The sequence below is a fragment of the Ictalurus punctatus genome, chromosome 24 (assembly GCF_001660625.3).
Source record: "Ictalurus punctatus breed USDA103 chromosome 24, Coco_2.0, whole genome shotgun sequence".
Taxonomy (NCBI): Eukaryota; Metazoa; Chordata; class Actinopteri; order Siluriformes; family Ictaluridae; genus Ictalurus; species Ictalurus punctatus.
In genome coordinates, this window is record NC_030439.2 from 11,828,796 (window position 1) to 11,850,342 (window position 21,547).

General features: G+C 40.0%; 1 protein-coding gene across 1 annotated transcript in view; it reads left to right on the forward strand.

The window, feature by feature from the left end:
* The window catches only part of csmd2 (CUB and Sushi multiple domains 2), a 363,835-nt gene that overhangs the window by 242,504 nt on the left and 99,784 nt on the right, over positions 1–21,547 (forward strand). The window contains exons 25-26 of the mRNA XM_017453975.3: positions 11,177–11,303; positions 20,300–20,502. Coding sequence (XP_017309464.2) covers positions 11,177–11,303; positions 20,300–20,502 — 330 coding nt within the window. The remainder of the gene's footprint in view (positions 1–11,176; positions 11,304–20,299; positions 20,503–21,547) is intronic.

Genomic DNA, 21,547 nt, shown 5'->3' on the forward strand with positions numbered 1-21,547 from the left:
ATGAATTTACAGTCAATCGTCCAATGCCTTAAGCCACCACTTCCCCTGTTTAGTACCGTTAGTTTTTGTGATTTGTTTTAGTTGTGTAGACTGACAGATTGGACTTCTTCCCTTGATAGCTGTGGGCATGGTGGAAATCAAACCATATTTACTATATGCCATTCCATAGAGCCAATCTTCCTTACTGACTGACTGACAAATCACCCATTGGTTTCAGGGAACATTATTTCTTACAGACAGCACCATGTCTTGAGATTGAATATTAAAAATATCCATCTTTAACTATGCCTGCAACAGTTGCAAAAGATTAAATTAAAATAAAAATGTAATTTCCAAACACAGCAATAATGTGCTACCACAAAAATGACTGCTTAATTATTAATAGCTAGTTATATGAATGGATCCAATACAGAATTTTCTCAAACGTTATCTAGCAAGCTAGTGATAAAAAAAAAAAAAATCATGCTTTGCTCTGGGTTGTTGGAGCTAACACAAGCTGCGTTTACATGGACAACAATAATCCACTCTTAACCCGATTAAGACCATACTTTGATTAAGAAACTACCATGTAAACAGCAATTTTTACTTACCAAAATCTAATTAAGGTTATACTCGAATTAAGCTCTAATCGAATTAAGACAGGTGGAGTACTCCTGTTTTAGTCGCATTATGGACGTGTATTACAGACATGTAAACATCTTAATCACATTATGAACGTCGTGTGAGAGTTTTCACCGTATTTTGCAACAGGACACGATCACACACAGCAGTTCTAAACATTTTACGGCGAACAAGAGAGTTCGGCTGCGTCCCAAACCGCATACTTCCCTACTATAAGCCTGTAGTGGGGAAAAATACATGTATCTCGGCTACTATATAGACGGTAAGTACGCGGTTTGAGATGCAGCCCATGGCTTCAAGCAGTTGTCTATTAGCACGTATAGCATGACAAATAATTAACTGCACTTAAAGAGTTTGTAAAAAAAATTTAATAAAAACACCCAAAACTGTATACGGTACCATAATGAAGACGAACTGTATGTTGATACGTGAAATTCTGGAGGGACGTCGGACGGCGTGGTGCGGTGACGTAATGATGCGGGCTGTTAATCTAATTATGTTCTATAACATGTAAAACGGGAACATGACAGAAGTATTCTAAAAGCGACTCATGTAAACACCTTAATCCCGTTATTATCTTAATCATAGTAAGGTCAATAATTAGATTACTGCTGTCCATCTAAACATAGTCACAGTTGTGGGTTGTTGGTGATTCAGATAAGCAAGGTGGAATCAAATCTGTGGTCAGTGCTGAGCATCGGTTGAGGGTTCAGCTGTGTATCCTTTTGGTTTCGCTAGAGTTGCTGAATAACTCATTCTAATTATGTTATACAATTACTGCATTGAGAGTTTAAAGGGTTGATCGCTTAAAACAGAGGCACTCCTAGGGTTTAAATCTTCCAGGTGACACCTCATAATCTTAACCACTGAGCTAGCACTTTTTCTTGTATGTAGCACGACAAGCACCCAGTAATCAAATCAAAATCAGTTTTATTTGACTCTGGCTTCCAGTAATAGTGCACATACAGTATCAGTAACTGAAAAAAAAGACATTTGTCTGCTTGTTTTATCCAGGTTTAATTTATTCAGTGAAAATTCAGAATGATTTCTCATGCATTCTATGAGGCAAACATTTAGTTAACTGATGAAGTGAATTTTCTATTCATCCATCCATCCATCCATCCATCTTCTATACCGCTTATCCTCTTCAGGGTCATGTGGAAACCTGGAGCCTATCGCAGGGAGCATCGGGAACAAGGCGGGGTGCACCTTGGACAGGGTGCCAATCCATCGCAGGGCATACTATTTTCTATTCAAGTTCTTACAAGTATGGTAGCTAGCTACATAGTAAAAATAATGCTAGCTTTATTTCTGTCGTGCTATCTTTTTCTAATGAGTAGCCCATAGGTCTATGGTTTTGGTAGTTAATGAATAACAGGAACACATGTAATCCCCACAGTTTGGTTTCATGGTAAATTGAGCTTGCTTGGTCTTGCTACCAATAAGATGGAGGGTACGCTACAGCTTCGACTCTTGCAGTCTGACTCAAACTGTCATGAATTTTTTATCATGGTCTCCACCATGACCATCGTAAAAGACTGTATCTTTTGTGACCCAAGCTTTAGTGCATTCTGAATGCCTCATAAAAAATGAAACAGGCCGACTTTAAACATTAAGTGCCTCGGTATTTCTGTTTACTTACATCAACTAGCCAAGTCTTTTCATATGGCTTTCCAAACTTTTAAATCTGCCTTGTGTCCTGCTCTGATGCTTGCTGAGAAATTGCTCTGTAAATATCAAGCTCTTTTCTTGACAGTTCGATAATACAACTTGTGTGTTGTTGTTTGCTTGTGGAAGCCTATGAGGTTTCTGTTTGTTCACAAAGGCTCATCTCTTCAGTAAGAAGTAAATGCTATCTTACAGTAATCCTACACACAGAAGCTAAATGCAGTTGGCATAATTGCACAGTCTGTTTACTAGGACACTGGGTTTTATGTGCACGATCCAAAGCTGGGGTCACCAACATGACCATCATTGTTAAATACATAATTTTAAGTCAAGTGGACAGTTTAAAACCAGATAGATTTTGGGAAGTAGAAAGACCAAGAGATTCATGATGAAAAATGGAGTAACTTGTATGAAAACGTAACATCGGAAAGATTCAGGAATTCAGAAATTTAAAAAAGGAGGATCCTATGAAACTTGTAAACTCACTGCAATGCAGTTGAATTTTATATTGTTATGCTACACTGGTTGGGGTCTTGGAAACTTCATGACATGGTATACATATAAAGAAGAGAGATATTCCTGCAAAATTCAGAGTTTTCTTTCTTTCTTTCTTTCTTTCTTTTGCCATCCTTTTAGAAGACATATTTTATAGAGGGTGAAATATACCGGGAGAGAAAGTAAGGGAAACAGAGAGAGAGTAGTGTGGTTTCATGACTTGCGGAGCAGGTCATCTCTGAAGTTGAAAAAGATGGGTTTGTTTCATAGTGATTTATCACCTTACCATCTACACTAGGGGAACATTCATCTGAAAATAAAAGATCAGAAAGCTGAGAGATGGAAAAGGGGGGGGGGGGGGGGCGTATATTATACAGTATGAGAGTGATATTTTGATGATGCAGGTTTTTGAGTTTGCACTACCATTTTCAGCTTCCTTAATCCAGGAAATGACATTTAGGAAATATACTAGACACTGTTCACTGCATTAGAAAGATATCAAAGGTCAGTCATGTTGTGTGGCCTAGTGTGATTAAAAACCTGCTGCTTATAAGCAGAAACATGTCATTGCCAAATATCTAGAGTGCCAGATGAATTAAGTCTCCTCTGCAAAAAAACAAATGTGTCAGATCTTTACTGCCAGTTAAAATCAGCCTGAGAGATTAATGTTAAATGCTGCCCTCAGCTCATCCCAGGACACTTCTTTACAGTATGCACATACAGAAACATCGGTTCAACAAATAGTAGTGTTTGACTTTATATCCCTACAGGGAAGGGAGGGGCACGGTGGCTTAGTGGTCAGCACGTTTGCCTTGCACCTCTGTTGTTGGGGGTTCAAATCCTGCTTCTGCCCTGTGTGCACAGAGTGCATGTTCTCCCCCTGCTTTAGGAGCTTCCTCCGGTTATTCTGGTTTCCTCCACAGACATGCGTAGACCTTCATAGACATAGGCTATGGGCTATGACCATTTCCAAATGGTCTGTAGTGTGTGAATGTGTGTGCGATTGTGCCCTGCAGTGGATTGGCCTCCCCATTAAGGGTGTCCCTCACCTCACGCCACAAGTTCCCTAGGATAGGCTCCAGGCTCCCTGTGACCCTGTGTAGCATAAGCAGTATGGAAAATGGATGGATGGAGGTATCACTCTGAGGAGGATAGATTCGATTTTGAGTCTGGTTTACCTCAACATTTCTTTCTCATGTCATCTGAAGGATTTTTTTTTTTACCTTGCCACTGTCACCTCTGGCTTGTGCATTAGCAATCTATATCTACAGTGCCCTCCACTAATATTGGCACCCTTGTAAAATATAAGCAAAGAAGAAAAATTGTCTTTATTGTTTAATCTTTTGATATTTTGTTCAAGAAATCACAAAAATACACTAAAATTGTTTAATCAAAAGTTTAAACAATAAAGACAAGTTTTCACAACCTTCTTCACTCATATTTACCAAGAGTGCCAATATTAGTGGAGGGCACTGTATATGTCGATTTCTATAAAAGTGCTTTGTGTCAATGTCTTTTATTAAACGCACTACATAAATAAAATTTAATTGAATTTTGGGTGACACAGCTCACAGCTCCAGGTTCCCTGGTTCGATCTTGAGCTCAGGTTACCCTCTGTGTGGAGTTTTGCATGTTCTCTCCGGGTCCACATGGGTTTCCTCCAGGGGCTCAAGTTTCCTACCACTGCCCAGTGTCAGTAACTGGATTGGCTATGCTAAATTTTCCCTAGGTCTAAATGAGTGTGTGAATGAGTGGGTAAATGGTGCCCTGTGTATTCCCACCTCACACCTGGTGTTCCCGGGATAGACTCCAGATCCATCATGACCCTGACCAAAATAAAATGGATAATAAAGATGAATGAATGAATTCGTTGAATTGAATGGTACATTTGGTTGATGTGAAGGGTTTTAGCTGATAAAACTCTAGCGCACAATATGTTGAAGATATGACATTTCAAACTGTAGCAGTTAATAGTGAAACTTGAATTTACCTCAAGAGACAAAGAATTATTATTACTTAGCAAAGAATACAAATTATGCAATAGTACTTTATAACAAATGTATAATGGAAAATCAAAGCAAACCAAAGATAAATGCTGTTTTTGAGAATTATGATTGATTAATGCTTAGCATGGTGTAATACACAGAAATAACAAATTGAAAGCTCTTTTATGTACAATTACTGTATATACACTTTAAGTAGTCTGAATCATAGTTATCATACCAGGTTAATCAGTAAGTGGTTGATCAGATGAGTGGACTTTACTTGAATACCATATGGACAAACAAAATCAAACATAGAAATCATGGAAAACATCGCTTTTGCGAAGATCTGTCTTCGCAGTATTATTTGAATATTTTCTATTTCAGTGACTGCTCTGTTTGCATGTGCTTATAACCATCACAGAATTGAAGAATAGATCAAAAAACTGTATATCAGATATGTCCACTCATTTTTATAATATAATTGATTTTGTAGGTCTGTCAACACTTCTGTATTGTCAGGAAAAAAAAATTAACTTGCTAAAATGTAGTTTTCTATTTTTTAATTGAAGCTTAATACTATCTTGTAGCTTGTATGTAGTACAGAACCTCAGAACAATCAGATTTACTGTATATTGGACATCAATATGATGACCATCATCATACTGGCATTTCCTCCTAAGAGAAAACATGATCACTAATTAGTCAGTAGGTTTAAAGGTTAAGTTGGGCTTACACTGTAAGATTTCGGCATAACATACACAAGATTTCGATGTCGCCTGCGATTTTTTTGGAATGTGGATAAATCATGTGTAAATTACACAGTGTAGGAGCATAAACTACACCTGATAAATGTGTTTAACTAAGCTGTTTGTGGTCACCATGTAGAGTGAGTAGTGTCATGATCTCATATGTAAGGAATATTACATAATACATGACAGACCGTGTTATTACTGAAAAATAATGCACGCCAGAGGTATTATGCACTACCCACGTGAAGTGCATTATTTTCCTACAGCACAGTATGGAGTGTGTTATTCTGCTTAAACCCAAGAAATTTGCCAATGATTGCAATGTTTAATTTAATAATATATCAAACATCAGGCATTTTAACAATTTACAGTGAGATTTAACGGTGCAGAATGTCCAAGAGACAAGTTAGTTCCTGTTTCCACTTGCATTAAATAATTTATAGCTCATTAATATTTACCTATTGTTCATGTTACAACGGAACTACTGCTATCATATTGCTGGATTAATGTGATTGCTCAGTAACCATATTTGTGTGCTTTTGTCTAAACACATCAAGTGATTGGTTTGTCACAACAGTTTAAATCCAACAAATAGATAGGAACATAAAGATAATGAAAACACCCAGGTAATTGAAACAACGGTAATTGACCAGTGGCAACAGTGTCCTCCTTTTTTTTTCCTTCAGAATATTAGAAGCACAGTTGCTTCTCAACATTTTCAGACTGAGTAGACTAGTGGCATCGTTGGCATTTAACTTTGGAAGGTGGAGCAGTGTGACAAGCTGCACCTTTAGGTGCTGTACAGTGAAATTCCAGCTTCAGACTGTAATGTTCCATATGGAACATTCCTACAATGTTAAAAAAAACTCTTCTACTGTTAAAAGTATTTGCTGTAAGGTGTTATTAGTATGTTGCTCACATGTCCCCAGACAGACACAAACTAACCACTAACTAACACAACTAACTAGTGCTATCTAAGGATGTAACTAATTACAAATAATTAATTTGTTTAGAACCCATTACCTGTTCATTCAGAATTTGAAATAAATAATTTTGAATGAACAGGTAATGAGTTCTAAACAAATACAAATATGCATTGGAGACACACTATTGTTATACTTACTAGGCTACTAGTTTGTTTATATTTAGGGATGTAGAACTAACCCATTGTTGAAGACTGGTAAAAGCAAGTATAAAAACTGTGCAAGTGGGAAAGCACTCCCTAACACTGCAGAGAAGTCCCCTTTTTTCCAGGTAGTGCACCATGAAGTGTCACGCTTCTGGGGAAAGCCGTGTTTATAACCTCACGACGTTGGATTATTCGGCCATCATGGGGGATGGCTATTTTGCTATACCGAAGGTGGAGGAGGTGCTTGCGAGCCACCTCTCTCCATCAATGGCAGCAAAACCAGGGGGGCTGACTTGCCATCCAGTTGTATAAGACAACCTTGGTGTTGGTTGGCGAAGCCTATGCGGCAGTGGTTCTTGCTTGTGGGTATGCATTGGCAGTGTTGCAGGCCTACCATGCAGACCTGCTGAATTGTGAGGGCGGCACAGAGGGCGAGTGTGGCGACCCACCTTCCCCCCGTAGAAAGCCAGGGGGACTGGGCAGCCACAGTCTGCTAGTAGGCCTGATTTAAAAATGATAATCAGTGCAGAGGAGGCAAAAGAAGCGGCCCTGAGGGGCTATGGAGGGAGGTATCATGTTTTTAGGGCAATTAGCCCCAAGTATTCCTTTAGGGCTCCCCTAGTCTTCCTGAGTTTTCAGTTTTCTCTGGTCAGCGAGCTGTCACAGGGCAAAGAAAATATGATGCTTTCCCTCCAACAAATTGTGGAATGTTAACATCACTAATGACCACCTGGCAGTGTGGAAAGTTCAGTTAAAGGATTTGGTTGTGATGCTAGATCTAAAAACTCATATTCCATTGCCCAGTCACTGGAAGTTCCTGAGGATGGTGATTGGAGACAATGCGTATCAATATAGGTTTCTTTTGTTATCTTTATCCCATCGCACCTCAGTCAAGAGCGACTTTTGTGGGGGTTATATGGGATTCGAATAGGATAAGGGTGTGTCTATCCCCAACACGTGTAGGGCAATCCTATCAACATTGAGCAAGATACAATTAGGTCTGGGCATCCCCTCCAGTCTCTACGAGAGACTGTTGGGGCTTATGGCAGCAGCAGCCGACGTTATACAATTGGGCCCATTGCACATGAGACCATTCCGTGGTGGCTGAAAGTCGGGTAATCAGGGCCATGTGGCAAATCCTACATGCTCTGAGAACTTGGAGGTGTTCCCGGTTTCTAGCCGGGTCACACTCTAGGGGTCTCTCTTATCGCAAGACAGTAATGTCAGATGCCTTCCTCACAGTCTTTGCATCGGCCCTCATCTAGTGTTGCATATAAATCACCTAGAAGTGTGGGCTGTACTCCTAGCACTGAAATTTTTCTCCTCAGTTGAAAGATCACCATGTGTTAGACAATACAGCTGTGGTCTTCTGTATCAACCACCAGGGAGGATTACCTTCACGCCCCTTCTGGCAGAAATATACTATTACTATATACTATTTCTGGTGGAGAGAGAGTTTTGTCAGTGAGAGCAATGTACGTTCCGGGCAACCGGAATGTGGGGGCAGATATCCTGTTGAGGCAGGGAATGAGGCCCAGGGATTGGAGGCTCTGTCCACAAGTGGGTGAGTCCTTATGGCGGAGGTTCAGCCAAGCAGAAGTGGACATGTTCACCTCCGAGGAGACCACAAGCTGCCCGCCTTTCCCCGGATCGCGCTGCTCCCACAGGCTCTAGCGAGAGCTCACCAAGATTGTACTACAGTTTCTGCTAGTAGCACCGAATTGGCCTGCTCAAGTTTGGTTCTCAGAGATAATATCTCTGCTGGATGGCACTCCCTGGGAGATTCCTGTTTGCAGGGCTTTATTGTTTCAAGCCAGAGGATTCATTTATCACCCTCGGCCAGAACTATGGAAACTGTGAGTGTGGCCCCTGAGGGGCACCAGCTCATAGATTCCAGCCTCTCAATCGAGGTTGTAGAGACCATGTTAAACACTAGACCACCATCCACGAGAAAATTGTATGCATTCAAGTGGCACCTTTTTCATTGTGGTGGGAGGAACACCAGTGAGACTCAGTAACTGCACAATAGCTACAGTCCTGGAGTTCTTACAGGAATGTTTCCCAGCAGGGTTGACTCCTTCTATAATTAGGGTTTACTGATGCCCCGATTGATGAAGCCTCTGTGGGGCAACATCCTCTAACTTTTAGGTTTATGCGTGGTGTCAGATGGTTGAAGCCCATCTCCAGACACGCATACCATCCTGTGACCTTCTGTGGTCCGGGAAGGTCTGTCAGTACCCCATTTGAGCCCTTAGAGTCCTGACCCTAAAAGTAGCTCTCTTGGATAGCCCTAACATCTCTGTTGCTCCTTGCTGCCTTGACTTTGTCCTGGATTAGCCAAAGCCTCCCTATATCTTAGGCCGGATTATTCATGTTAAAAGTTAGGAATGTCAATGAGACCCAGTAAACTGTGTAATGGCTACAGCCTAGAGTTCTTACAGGATTGTTTTTTGCAAGGTTGGCTCCTTCTACTATTAGGGTCTATGTGGCCGCCATTTCGGCCAGCCACGCCCCTGATACTGGTAGATACTGGTAACACGCGAGGGCGCTTTGCAAAGCGTGAAGCTCACGCAAGTTTCATTCCCATTCATAGGGAACAGGGTTACCCAGACTTTTGTTTATGTTTTCTAGTGTTTTCAAGGGCGTAGTGGTAGGTTTAATATTTAATAATAAAAAAAAAAATTATTAAAAAACGGCAGAAAAACCTTTTCGGTTTAGGCCACACCCACTTTGGATTTACATGCAAATACATATATGATATATGAAACACTACACAGATAGAGATATTGGCATGGTATTATGCCCCTTACACCTTTGTTAAAGGTTCAGAAAACGTTCTGCTAAGCTAAAGTTGTTGTGTAGGTTATTGAGTCACCTCAGTTCACTAACAAATGCATGAACAAATTAATCAGGAGCCATGTGTATTCCTGCCTCCCACCGTCTGCGTCTACATGGATGTACACTATAAGGAAGCACATATTTGATCTGTGTCACCTCAGGGTGGGTGAGATGTGGGCTGTGAGCAGCTCACTGCTTCCTGGTGCATGAAACTCTAGCTATGGTGCCAGCTAGCCCTTACCTGCTGACAAACTAGTGATTTGTGCCTTGTGGTATGACACCACTACCATTCCTCCCACAAGATGGATTGCTTGGCCTGGCACTGGAGATATTACTGAAACCCTATCAGTGATATTAGCCAAAGGAAATGTGCCCTCCCCGGGGATGTCTCAATGCTGGCCTTGATATACGATTGCACCATTCCGCCTATCGCTCATAAAGCTCAGCTCCATGTGGAATGTATTGTTGTAAAGCAGGAAGCTATACTGGCCTTGGCCACATGACAGTGCATCATATACAGTACACTATGTTGCATTCCCTCAGAGAGATATGTGGAGTTTCCTGCACTGGGTTCTGCCTGTGGCTGCAACACTCTGTCCTCTCTGATCTCAAAAACCCACATTATCAAATTACAGACAGTTTTATTTTAACTCCCTGATGTTGAAGTGCAAAAGGATTTTGTTCTTGTCTATTGTTATGTGTAGGACTAAGCATGCCTGATAGCTTCTTGAAAATGGTTCTGTTTAGGAATTCAGTTTACATACAATCTGAAACAAAATTGAAATCTTGCAAAATTTGCAATCTTAAACCCCCCCTAATACTACAACGTTGTTTTTTATAAGGATTAAAGAATAATAGGGCATGGTGTCTTAGTGGCTAGCACATTTGTCTCATACCTCTGGGGTTGGAGCCTTGAATCCCACCTCCACCCTGTGTGTGCAGAGTTTGCATTTTCTCCCGGTGCTTTGGGGATTTCCTTCAGGTACTCTGGTTTCCTCCCCCAGTACAAAGGCATGCGTTGTAGGCTGGTTGGCATCTCTAAATTGTCCCAAGTGTGTGCGTGCGTGTCTGTGCGTGCGTGATTGTGTCCAGTGATGAGTTGGCACCCTGTCTAGGGTGTCCCCTGCCTTGTGCCCCAAGTTTTTTGGGATAGACTCCAGACTACCCCATCATCCTGTGTAGGATAAGCTATATGGAAAATGGATGGATGGATCAAAACTCATCAGACAACTTATCCATTTAGAGTTATGTTTAATATTTTGGAACATCCATGAACAAGCTAGTCACTTATAACAGCAACAGACAGTCATTCTCTTACCAGCCCTTTTTTTCCACTGTTTTGAAGTTAATAAGACAGCTTGTCATGTTTGATGTGGAGCGTCCACCACACCAATCCCCATAGGAATGATAATGAATTAGAATGAGCACATTAATATAAACCTTGTAGTTGGCAGTATATCTAGCTGCTTAAACAACAAGCAAGGACAAATTTAACAGGAGCATGATTCCAAAGGGAACCCACCCCACTGAATAATTACTGTGTACAGTCAGTCAGTTGTTGAAATATAACGTACATAATGTTGTACTTGTACTTAATAAGAATCTGGAGATAACTCGTGTGTGTGTGTGTGTGTGTGTGTGTGTGTGTGTGTGTGTGTGTGTGTTTGTTTGTTTGTTTTTTCCATATTTAGCTGAGTGTGGTGGGTCGATCAAGGACGAGCCTGCAGGTCGCATCCTGTCTCCAGGTTACCCAGCACCCTATGAGCACAACCTGCACTGTGTGTGGACCATTGAGGCTCCACCTGGAAGCACCATTGGGTCTGTATCACACACTCCACCTGTCGCTTATTTCCTATCCTGTCATTACCTCATCCATTCCTTTTGACATCATTATCAGCTGTTCATGGTTCCTACCTCTCATCTCTTATCTGACCTTGAATTCCAAACCATTAACTCTTTAACAAGCTCAGTGGGAATTTTCTGGCACAAGTCTCAGCTGTCTCAGTGTGTCACCGCTGGCTTGCCTGATATTCTGAGATTTATGCATAAGCTCAAACCATGATGGCTTTCAGTATGGTTGCCGTCTGTGTGTGTGTGTGTGTGTGTGTGTGTGTGTGTGTGTGTGTGTGTGTGTGTGTGTGTGTGTGTGTGTGTATGCCAGTATTGTTCTGGGCTGCTATCTAAGTCATCAGGGCTGGGGGGTGTTAGGAGGGCATTAGTGTTTTGGCAGTCCTACACATTGGCCTCTCCCCTTCCCCTGTAAATCGCTGCTAATGAATGAACATGCGCTCTCTTTAATTGCTGCTTGTTTTGCCAGTGTAATTCTGCATGAAATCTCAGCGCCAGGCACTATCTAATTGAAACGTGCCTCTAACAGTGCTGTTTATCAGACGCTTCCCTCTGTCAGGGAAGTCTGTTCAGCTGCACTCTGGACTGCTCCCAGACTCCTTCCTGCTGCAGTACTCATTTTTATTCTATTCTGAGTCAGACTGCATACTTCAGACTTAACTTAAAGGTGATGAAGGTTATCCCAAAGAGCCAGGCAGCTCTACTGTATTTTTATTTGTCAGCAAATTACTGCCATAAAGGAAGGTAGGTGGGGGTTAATCATCTCACGTTGTTGTTATTGTTTAGTTTTTTTGTTTCTGCTCTTTAAAACATCAGTAACATTTTCATATCAATAAGAGTACCTTGTACTTTGTCCAGATGCTTGTTAAATGTGGCACTAAACTGGAAGAAAAATCGAAGGTGACAAACAAAATGATGAAGGTTACCTCACCTTGTATTTCCTCTCTTTTTGTTATGTAGCAGCAGTCATTTCTCATGGGTTTTAGATGACGTGAAACTCCAAGCACTTTGTTGTGACTAGATACGGATGAAGTAGCATCTCCAGAACAAGATCAATATCTTGTTATCATAGATATACAATAATGTGTAAGCAGAACAAAACAAAGTGCTTAAATGAATTTAGATTTGCTGCATTGTATTAGAAGTTTTTTTGGGGGTTTTTTCCCCTGCAGGCTCACACACATTGATCTATTTCAGGCACAGGGGAATCCCACAGAACTGTGCAAAAGTCTTAAGCACCCTGTTTTTTTTATTGTAGTCATCCCTTTCACTGGTGATTACAGTTTTGTACTTTTTATGAATGTTGTAGACAGACTAAAGAAACAGTGAACCTTCCAGGTTATGTTTGTTCTGTCTGTTTTGAAACACTTGCTGATAAAAAAAAAATAGCTTACATTTTTCATGCTTCTAAATAAGACCCTCTGATTTTTTTAATAGTGTGACATAGGAGAGACAAATACTCCAGAAACCCATCTCACTTGCCATTCTTTAACTTAACTACCTGAGTGCTTCAGGAATTGCAGTCAGGAACAAATATGTGTAATAAAGATATTAGAAACAACCATATATTTGTTTTTAGTGTATGTGTGGTAACCCTTTACATGGTCAAATTGTGACACTATAGGAGCATCATGGACACTTTGACAGCTGGTATTACAAACTGTAGTGATAAGGCTTATGACCATTTCCTTATGGTGTGTAACTATTGAAAAACCTGATCAAATCATGAGTGAAGCACTAAATTAAAAAGGTTTAAGACATCTTTAAGCAGACTGACTGTACTTACTGCTATGTTGACCTGCCTCCTCATTTACCTGACATAGTCCTAGCATGTTCTTTTGGTAAAACATACAGTATTAATGTTTTCTTAAATTGGCTTAATTTTATTATTATTATTATTATTATTATTATTATTATTATTATTATCATTACTACTACTACTACTACTACTAATGAGATATTCTGGTTGCTGAAGCTCTAGAACACCCATGGACTTGGCTACTGTAGGAAAGAGAAGGAAAAAAAAAACACTAATATTATCATTAAGGAAATTAACAAATTAAGTAATAGACCACTTTTCATAAACAGCATGCATGTTTTATATGTATATTTAACCTAATTGAGTCAATGTTGACTGTTAACCATTTACTGGATTTGATTGCAAAGAACTGTAAAATAAATAAATAAATAAATAAATAAATAAAATCATATAAGCACCAAAAGAAAAGTGAACAAATCAGAATTTCTTCCCTTTATCTCCAGCAGTCTTTTAGCCTTTCGTTGCACCATGTTCGCTTAACCGTAAAAAAAAAAAAAAAAAAAAAAAACCTCATTGTTTTTTATTTGCTGGTAGAATCTGTATAGAAATATGTGTTTTGGTCATTTTCACAGCATGAGCACTCGAAAGACAGACACTGTTTTTTTTTTGTTTTTTTTTTCTTCCTAGCAGCTGATCACAACTTTTTAAAGCCTATTTTGTTTGCACTCTTAACAAAACCAAAAAAGGCCACAAGCCCTTAGCTGTTATCTTTATAACACAGCCGGTTTTGTCTCTCTCATGTCTTTGTTTTTGTTTTATGTGTGGTTAAATACAAGGCAATTGCACACTGTAGTAGTGGAATTAAAAGTCCACTGAAGTTTTATAAACACTGGTTTTTAACACATGCATTTTTTCAAGCACTAAGCATGTTTCATCAAACTAATCGATTATATTTAATAGTATACTATTGTTACACATGCTTATAATAATCTGATGGTCTAATACATTTTATGTACAGTTAATTTGATACATTTACTCATAGTGAGAAAGCTTTTAATATGAATTCTGTTGTGTGCAGTGTGAGTTGAAAAGACAAAGAAAAGATTATGGCTGCATTTCCAGACGGATTTGTTTTTGTTGTTTGGCATTTTTGTTTGAAGGAGTTTTAGTCCATACTGTAGGGTAATTAACAGTGACTAATTAACAGGAAAGAAGGACATTATTTTCCTCTCCCTCTCTTCCCCCCTTTTTCTCACCTTCTTTCTGAGCTGCAGATAACTCCTTATCTGCATTCATATCTCTGAATGGATTAATATATGGGGGACATGGTGGCTTAGTTGTTGGCATGTTTGCCTCGAACCTCCAGGGTTTGGGGTTCAAATCCTGCTTCCTCCCTGTGTGCTTGGAGTTTGTATGTTCTCCCCATGATTTGGGGGTTTCCCCTGGGTACTCTGGTTTCCTCCCCCAGTCCAAAGACACGTTGTAGGCTGATTGGCATTTCCAAATTTTCCGGATCGTGTGAATGGTTGTGTGCCCTGCAATGGGTTGGCGCCCTGTCCAGGGTGTCCCCTGCCTTGTGCCACAAGTTTCTTGGGATAGCGTCCAGGCTCCCCATGACCCTGTGTAGGATAAACAGTATGGAAAATTGATGGATCGATGGATTAATATATTGCCATAAATTTATGGACACCTGACCATCACGACCATGTGTGCATTTTGAAGACCCCATTCCAGATTTAATCACCCTTTTGCTGTACCTCTACTCTTCTGGAAAGACTTTCCACCAAATTTTGGAGTGTCAGGCATTGATGTTGGGCAAGGAGGACTGGGGCACAGTCAGAATTCCAGTTCCTTCCATAGGTGTTCGGTGGGGTTGTGGTCAGGGCTAGGTGAAGACCACTCAAGTTCTTCCACACCAACCTTGGCAAGCCATGTCTTCATGGACCTGGCTTTGTGTGCAGGGGCATTGTCATGCTGGAACAGTTAGGGTCTCAGTTCCATTGAAGGGAAACTGTAATGCTGCAGCATACAAAGACACCCTATACAATTGTGTTCTTCCATCTTTGTGGGAACAGTTTGGGGAATAACCACATATGGGTTTGATGGTCAGATGTCCACAGACATTCGGCCATATAGTATATGACATTTTCTTAACAGAAAAAATGCATTAGTGGCCTTTGTGTTTATGCGCGTGTGTGTGTGTGTGTTTGGGTGTATATGTGGTTACATGAATATCTAATTTCCTTACTGTAAGGTATGCATACGTTCTTTTGATCCCATCTTGCACGATCAATTATTCAAGATCATTTGCAATGCATTAGGAATGGGACAGCTCAAACACTAATTTAAGGCCTCTAATAAGACAGCACTGAGGTGTATGTGAGTGAGAGAGGGGCAGTAACAGACACGGCACACAGAGAAGGGCAGGACTTGGCTCAGCAGTACAAAGATGACAGCACTGGGAAGTAACTATGATATAAAAAGACAACGTTACAGTAGGAACCTTTTTTCTTGTAATGCACAGAAATGGACATGTCCCTTTATAATTGTGAAGTTGGTGAAGGAGTAAGAGCATGAATAAGGAGGTGTTGTGTGTATTTAATGGTAGGATTAGGACAGTGTGTTACACTAAGAGGATGCAACACACTCCAAGGCTTATGGGAGGAGAAGAACACCTTTCATCCCTCTTTCATCTTCTCATCACAGGCTCATCTCCACCCTTGATCCAACTGTGTTTCACAAAGGCGATAATTACTTCCAAGAGCCACTTCTGACTGACAGTATCTATCACACAAGGCTGAGCTCTAGTGTGTCTCAGGCGCGTAGGATTACAAAGTTGGTAAAGCTGCTGTACCGAAACTGGCTTTGCACACCCAAGTCAGAGCTCAGAGGATCCAGAGGCTCATCAGCAGTTGTGAAGCAAATCTCATTCACCTTCTGTTCTCTTCTGTTCTTTTCTGTCCTCTTCTGTTACCTTCAGTCCTCTTCTTTTCTTCTTTTTCTTCTTCTTCCTCTTCTTCTTCTTCTTCTTCTTCTTCTTCTTCTTCTTCTCTTATCTTCTATTCTTGATTCTCTTTGTTATCTTCTGGACTTTTTATATTTTCTTCTCTGCTTTCCTCTCTCCTTTTTCTCTTATTTTCTGTTCTCTTCTCTTTTTCTTTTCTCCTTTATACATGTTCTTCTCTTTTCAATTATCTTCTCTCTTTTTTCTTTTGTTCTCTCTCATCTCCTCCTCTTCTCTTCTCTCCTTTTTTGTATTTTCTTCTCTTATGTTCACTTATCTTCTCTCCTTTTCTGCATAGTCTTTCTAATTTTCTCTCATTTTCTCTTCTCTTCTCTCCTTTTTGTATTTTCTTATTTCTAATTTTCTCTCTTTTTCTCTTGTCTTCTCTTTGTGTTTTCTCTCTCCTTTTATTATTATTTTTTTCTTCTGTTCTCTTCTTACTTTTTTGGTTCTGTTCTCTCCTCTCCTATTCTCTTCTCTCCTAATCTACTTTTATTTATCACACTCTCCTCTTCTCTTGCCTGTTCTCGTGTCCTCAGAGCACTGGTATCAGGATGTGTGTCAGCACAGCTGTTTTGTCTGCTGTCTCTCTGAGCACAGACCCACAGGGTTAGACAGTAGAGATGAGATTCAGGCTGTCTGAATCTCGCCAGAGATGAGCTGTATGTGCCTGATCTGCTGATAAACGTGACCGCTGGCGAGATGGGCAGAGTGTTTCCACACAAGGACTTAATGCTTACTGCTAGAAGAAATGGAGCTTCATGTCATCTTTCATTCATTCTGTCTCGCCGTGCTTTCCAAAGTTTTTTGTACTTGAATGCACTTGCATCTTGTTGTTGTCTTACGGGTTGTGTAACAAATGCCTAGATATACATCAGAGTTAAGTGGGGAAAGTACATGCTGAATTGTAACACACACACACACACAGAAGACACATGCACTGTGATGGAGGTCTCTAAGTAAATACCTGCTCTCCTAGGTCTCATGGGATCTCTTAGTAGAGGGCTGAGCTGTGAGATCCTGATGAGGTTACAGATTGGGTCATGTGGCTAAAGTGGGCCCAAGAGCTCAGATGTGCTCATTCAGCTCACATGCTGGACTTTATAACCAACCAATCTGTCAGCAAAATATATTGAAATGACTATCAATAACACACTAATCACACTGTGTTGACTAATTTTGCACCTGGGGAGAAGGACATTTTTTTTGTCCTCCTCCTGATGCTCTACTCTTCATGCCAGCAGGGTGTTTTCACACCTGGCTTGGTTGGAGCTTTGTTTCGGAACCTGGTGTGTTTTCTACCATGGTTTAGTTAGCTTAGACATATATGAACATGGCAATCACACTCGAATCCACACCAAAACAATCAGTCTGAGACCAGCTGAAAAAGGTGGTCTCGACATGATTGCAATCGAACTCTGAAATGGTTCGCTTGTGGTGATAAAGCAATCCGACCCAACAGACAACAAACCAATCTGTATAGCAATGCATGCTGGAAACTGTTACCTAAAAAGTGAGTTTTCTTTGTTAATGGCTTCATTGAAATTTAGTCTAATGAACATATTTCTGAAAAACTTTTAGAAAGGCATGAAAACATTGAGGCTTACAAAGTGTTTAGTGAGCATCTCAAAGAGATGGGCTTTAATCGCTCTGTGGATCTTATACATTACATAAATGATTATAACTACAGCTAAAAAGAAAGCCACAGTAAGCTCTTGAAGCTGCTGTCTGTCCATCTTGATGGATGACCGCTATGAGTGGAACCCTGGAGCATAAACAGGCGCACTCTGACCAATGAGAGGACACATGCATAAACACATTTAGGTATGCCTTGAAATGTTGCCTTGTGAATGCGAATAGAGCCAAGGTGAAAATGCAACATAACAATTTAAGTCCCTGTTTCAGAACAAAGCACAGATCTACAGGTTTGAAAATGCCCTTAATAACAAAAAAAAAAAAAAATGGACACCAGTTGCAATAGTGTTAAAGAATTGAGACCTTTGCACAGCACTAGTATTAGGGGCACACTTAAACTCAGTAATTCCTTTGTATCAAGTTCTAGCAAAACAATGTGGCTGTGTCGTTTGTATTCATTTGCTGCAGCTCTTCATCTTCATTATAGTGTTATTGCCTTACTAACCTTACCTCAATGTATTTTTTTCTGAATTGCTTCTTCTGGCAGCTCTCTCAAAGTTATTTAATTTCTTAAACACAGGAAAACACTTGGAAGCAAAGTCACACCTCGTTGCACAATTTTAAAAATGTGATACTGAATAAGTTCTCAAGTATATTGGGCTTTTTGTTAGTTGGTAGAGCAACTTTCTTGTCAGTGTTGATCACATTTTTTTTTTTTTGTCTGAAAAATGTAGAAAAAAGTAAAATGCAATAGCAAGGGAACTCTTTTGGGCTCAGTGGAGATGAAGCAGAAGGTAGTTTTTTCCTTTCATACCGACTTGTTTAAGCAGGTTCTTTTATCAGTTGTTCCCTCGCTCGCTCGCTCTCTCTCTCTCTCTCTCTCTCTCTCTCTCTCTCTCTCTCTCTCTCTGTCCTTTTTTCTCTCTCTATGTCAGACACAAACACAAACACACAAAAATATTGGTCCCATTTTATTCAAAGCTGATAAGCAGCATACCTGTGGCCACCACAGCACCCTACATTCACTTGTCCCACCATTGAAAGCTATAGGAAAAAGAAAGTGCAGTAGTAAATGAATAAAAAGAATACTGAGAGCAATCATGTTTTAAGAAAATATCATACAGATTAGTCATTAGTTTTTACACCACCACTAAAATCTGTTTTTATTATGCAAGAGAGATAATATTACTGATATCAATCTATGATTATAATATTCATACACTATATGACCAAATGTTTGTGGACACCTGACCATCACACGCATATGTGGTTCTTCCCCAGACATTTGTCACAAAGTTGGAAGCACACAATTGTCTAGAATGCCTTTGTATGCTGTGGCATTACAATTTCCTTTCACTGGAACTAATCGGCTCAAACCTGTTCCAGCATGACAGTGATCCTGCAAACAAAGTGAGGTCCATGAAGACATGGTTTGCCAAGGTTCAAGTGGAAGAACTCGAGTGGTCTTCATCTAGCCCTGACCTCAACCTGACTGAACACTTTTGGGATAAACTGGTATGCTGACTGCACTCCAGGCATCCTCACCTGACATCAATGCCTGATGTCTCTAATGATTTTGTGGCTGAATGGGCAAATCCCCACAGATACGCTCCAAAATCTTGTGGAAATCCTTCCCAGAAGAATGGAGGTTATCATCACAGCAAAGGGGGAATAGTCTGGAATGGGATGTTCAATAAGCACATATGGGTGTAATGGTCAGGTGTCCACAAACGTTTAACCATACTGTAGGGTGTAGCTCTTCTGCCATGTTCAGCTTTTTCCTTATAGGTTTTTATATCTACAACACTGAATGCGCACTTTCACACAGTGGTGGTCAGATTTTCAGTTACCCGTGCATTCAGCGATAATGACACTGAGCATTACATTGTAGCAAAGCAGTCCCTTCTCATTAGCTGAAGTGATATATGTGTAAAACACCAGTCACCCACTATCTATATGGGTCACCCATCTATACATTACTAATAATTTACATATTCTTACACTTTGTGTACTCTCCAGTTAGCACAAATAACTGACTCAAATTTCATGTGGGTCTGTGTTCCAATCACATGCCTCAATTATAAAATTCTTCCCCTCTCTCTCTCTCCCTCTTTCTCTTTCTTTACACCTGAGGTTCATCACCAGCAGCAGCTGCCTCCTCTGACTCCTGTGCACTGGCAGCACTTTATTTATTTCAGCCTTGTGTTTACATTTGCCATCTGTCACTGAAACCTCTCTTCAGCCTCTGCATCAATCTCTCTCTTTCTATTTACCTAGTGGATCAAGTGTCACTTTCAGAGTCCAGCTGTTCCATAGCTGGCGTTATCATCTATGTACCATCATCTGTGTAGCAATAAAACATCCAGGAAAGCAGGTTCCGAAAGCGTCTTAGCAGAGAACTAAATCTGTGTACATAGTCATTTCAACAAGGATGCAATCCCCATTCTGTCAGCGCAATCACACTTTAGCTGCTGATAGATGATAGTTGCGCATTTCAGTAACTGTCTCTGATCTTTTTCTGTTTGTACGTGCGTACGTGTTGGTGTATGTGTGGGTGTGTGTGTTCAGGCTGCACTTTCTGGTTTTCCACACGGAGGAGGTGCATGATGTGTTGCGGATCTGGGATGGGCCTCAGGATGGTGGTGTACTTCTCAAAGAGTTGAGCGGCTCCACACTGCCTCTGGACCTCCATAGCACCTTCAACTCTATCAGCCTGCAGTTCACTACTGACTTTTTCACCAGCAAGCAAGGCTTTGCTCTGCAGTTCTCAGGTGTGTTTTGTTTGAAGTAACAAAATGCCCACCAAATCGATAAGACAATCAATCCATCAATCCATCCATCCATCCATCCATCCATCCATCCAATCAATCCCTTTTTATTTATTTACTTGTTTGTTTATTTGTTTGTTTCTTTATTCTCATATATATGTTATATACTGATCATATTTAGTGTTACGTTGTTATTAATAATAGTATTGTTTTTTTTTGTTTGTTTGTTTTTTTAAATCATGGAGAATTTGGATTTTCTTCAATAAAGTGTTATTATTCCAATTATTTATCTAATACCTATCTTTAAAAACATGAAATATCATACTTGAAAAATACATGTGGAAAGGAAAAAATATTATTTATATTATATAATTACAGTATGTTATATGTATATTTTACATTTTGTTTGATATTTTTAGTTGACATCCATACCATATTTATTTTTCACATTTTTATTTTTGTATTAAGACACTGCTGCAAGATATCTCTCAATATGTCTTGCCTCAAAATGTCTAGAATAATGTCTCATGAGAAAATTTTTATACTTCAAAAAATGCTTGTATTTGAACATCAAAACATTCTAAACTATGTAAAAGAGGCCCTGGAGGAACAGAGTTATCTAATCAGGCATTCTCGTATCCAGTGGTAAAGAGCTCTGCAGGAACAGCTGGAAATAAAGCAGTCTCAATCTGCACGTAGTCTGGAGGAGATTGCAATCTGATTGGTTTCAGCTAACACAACTGGCGTGAAAGGATTTGAGTGACAACATTGTGCCCCTTCAGTGGATTTCCATCTGTTAATTTTCACACCACACCTGTTCAATTTCGTTCTACAATGCCAATAATAGATTGCAGATTTTGCACGTGTATCCTGCATCATCCTCTAAAAGAGAAGTCTGATGCTAGTTTGGACAAGAAGTGAACTCACCCAGCTAACAAAATCTCCTAGTTATCAATGTAAATGTAAGCACAAGCATCACAAACTTCACGGACAATAATCAGAGGCTGCTTTTCTGACTTTCTAACAGAGAATGTACTGTAGGCCATTC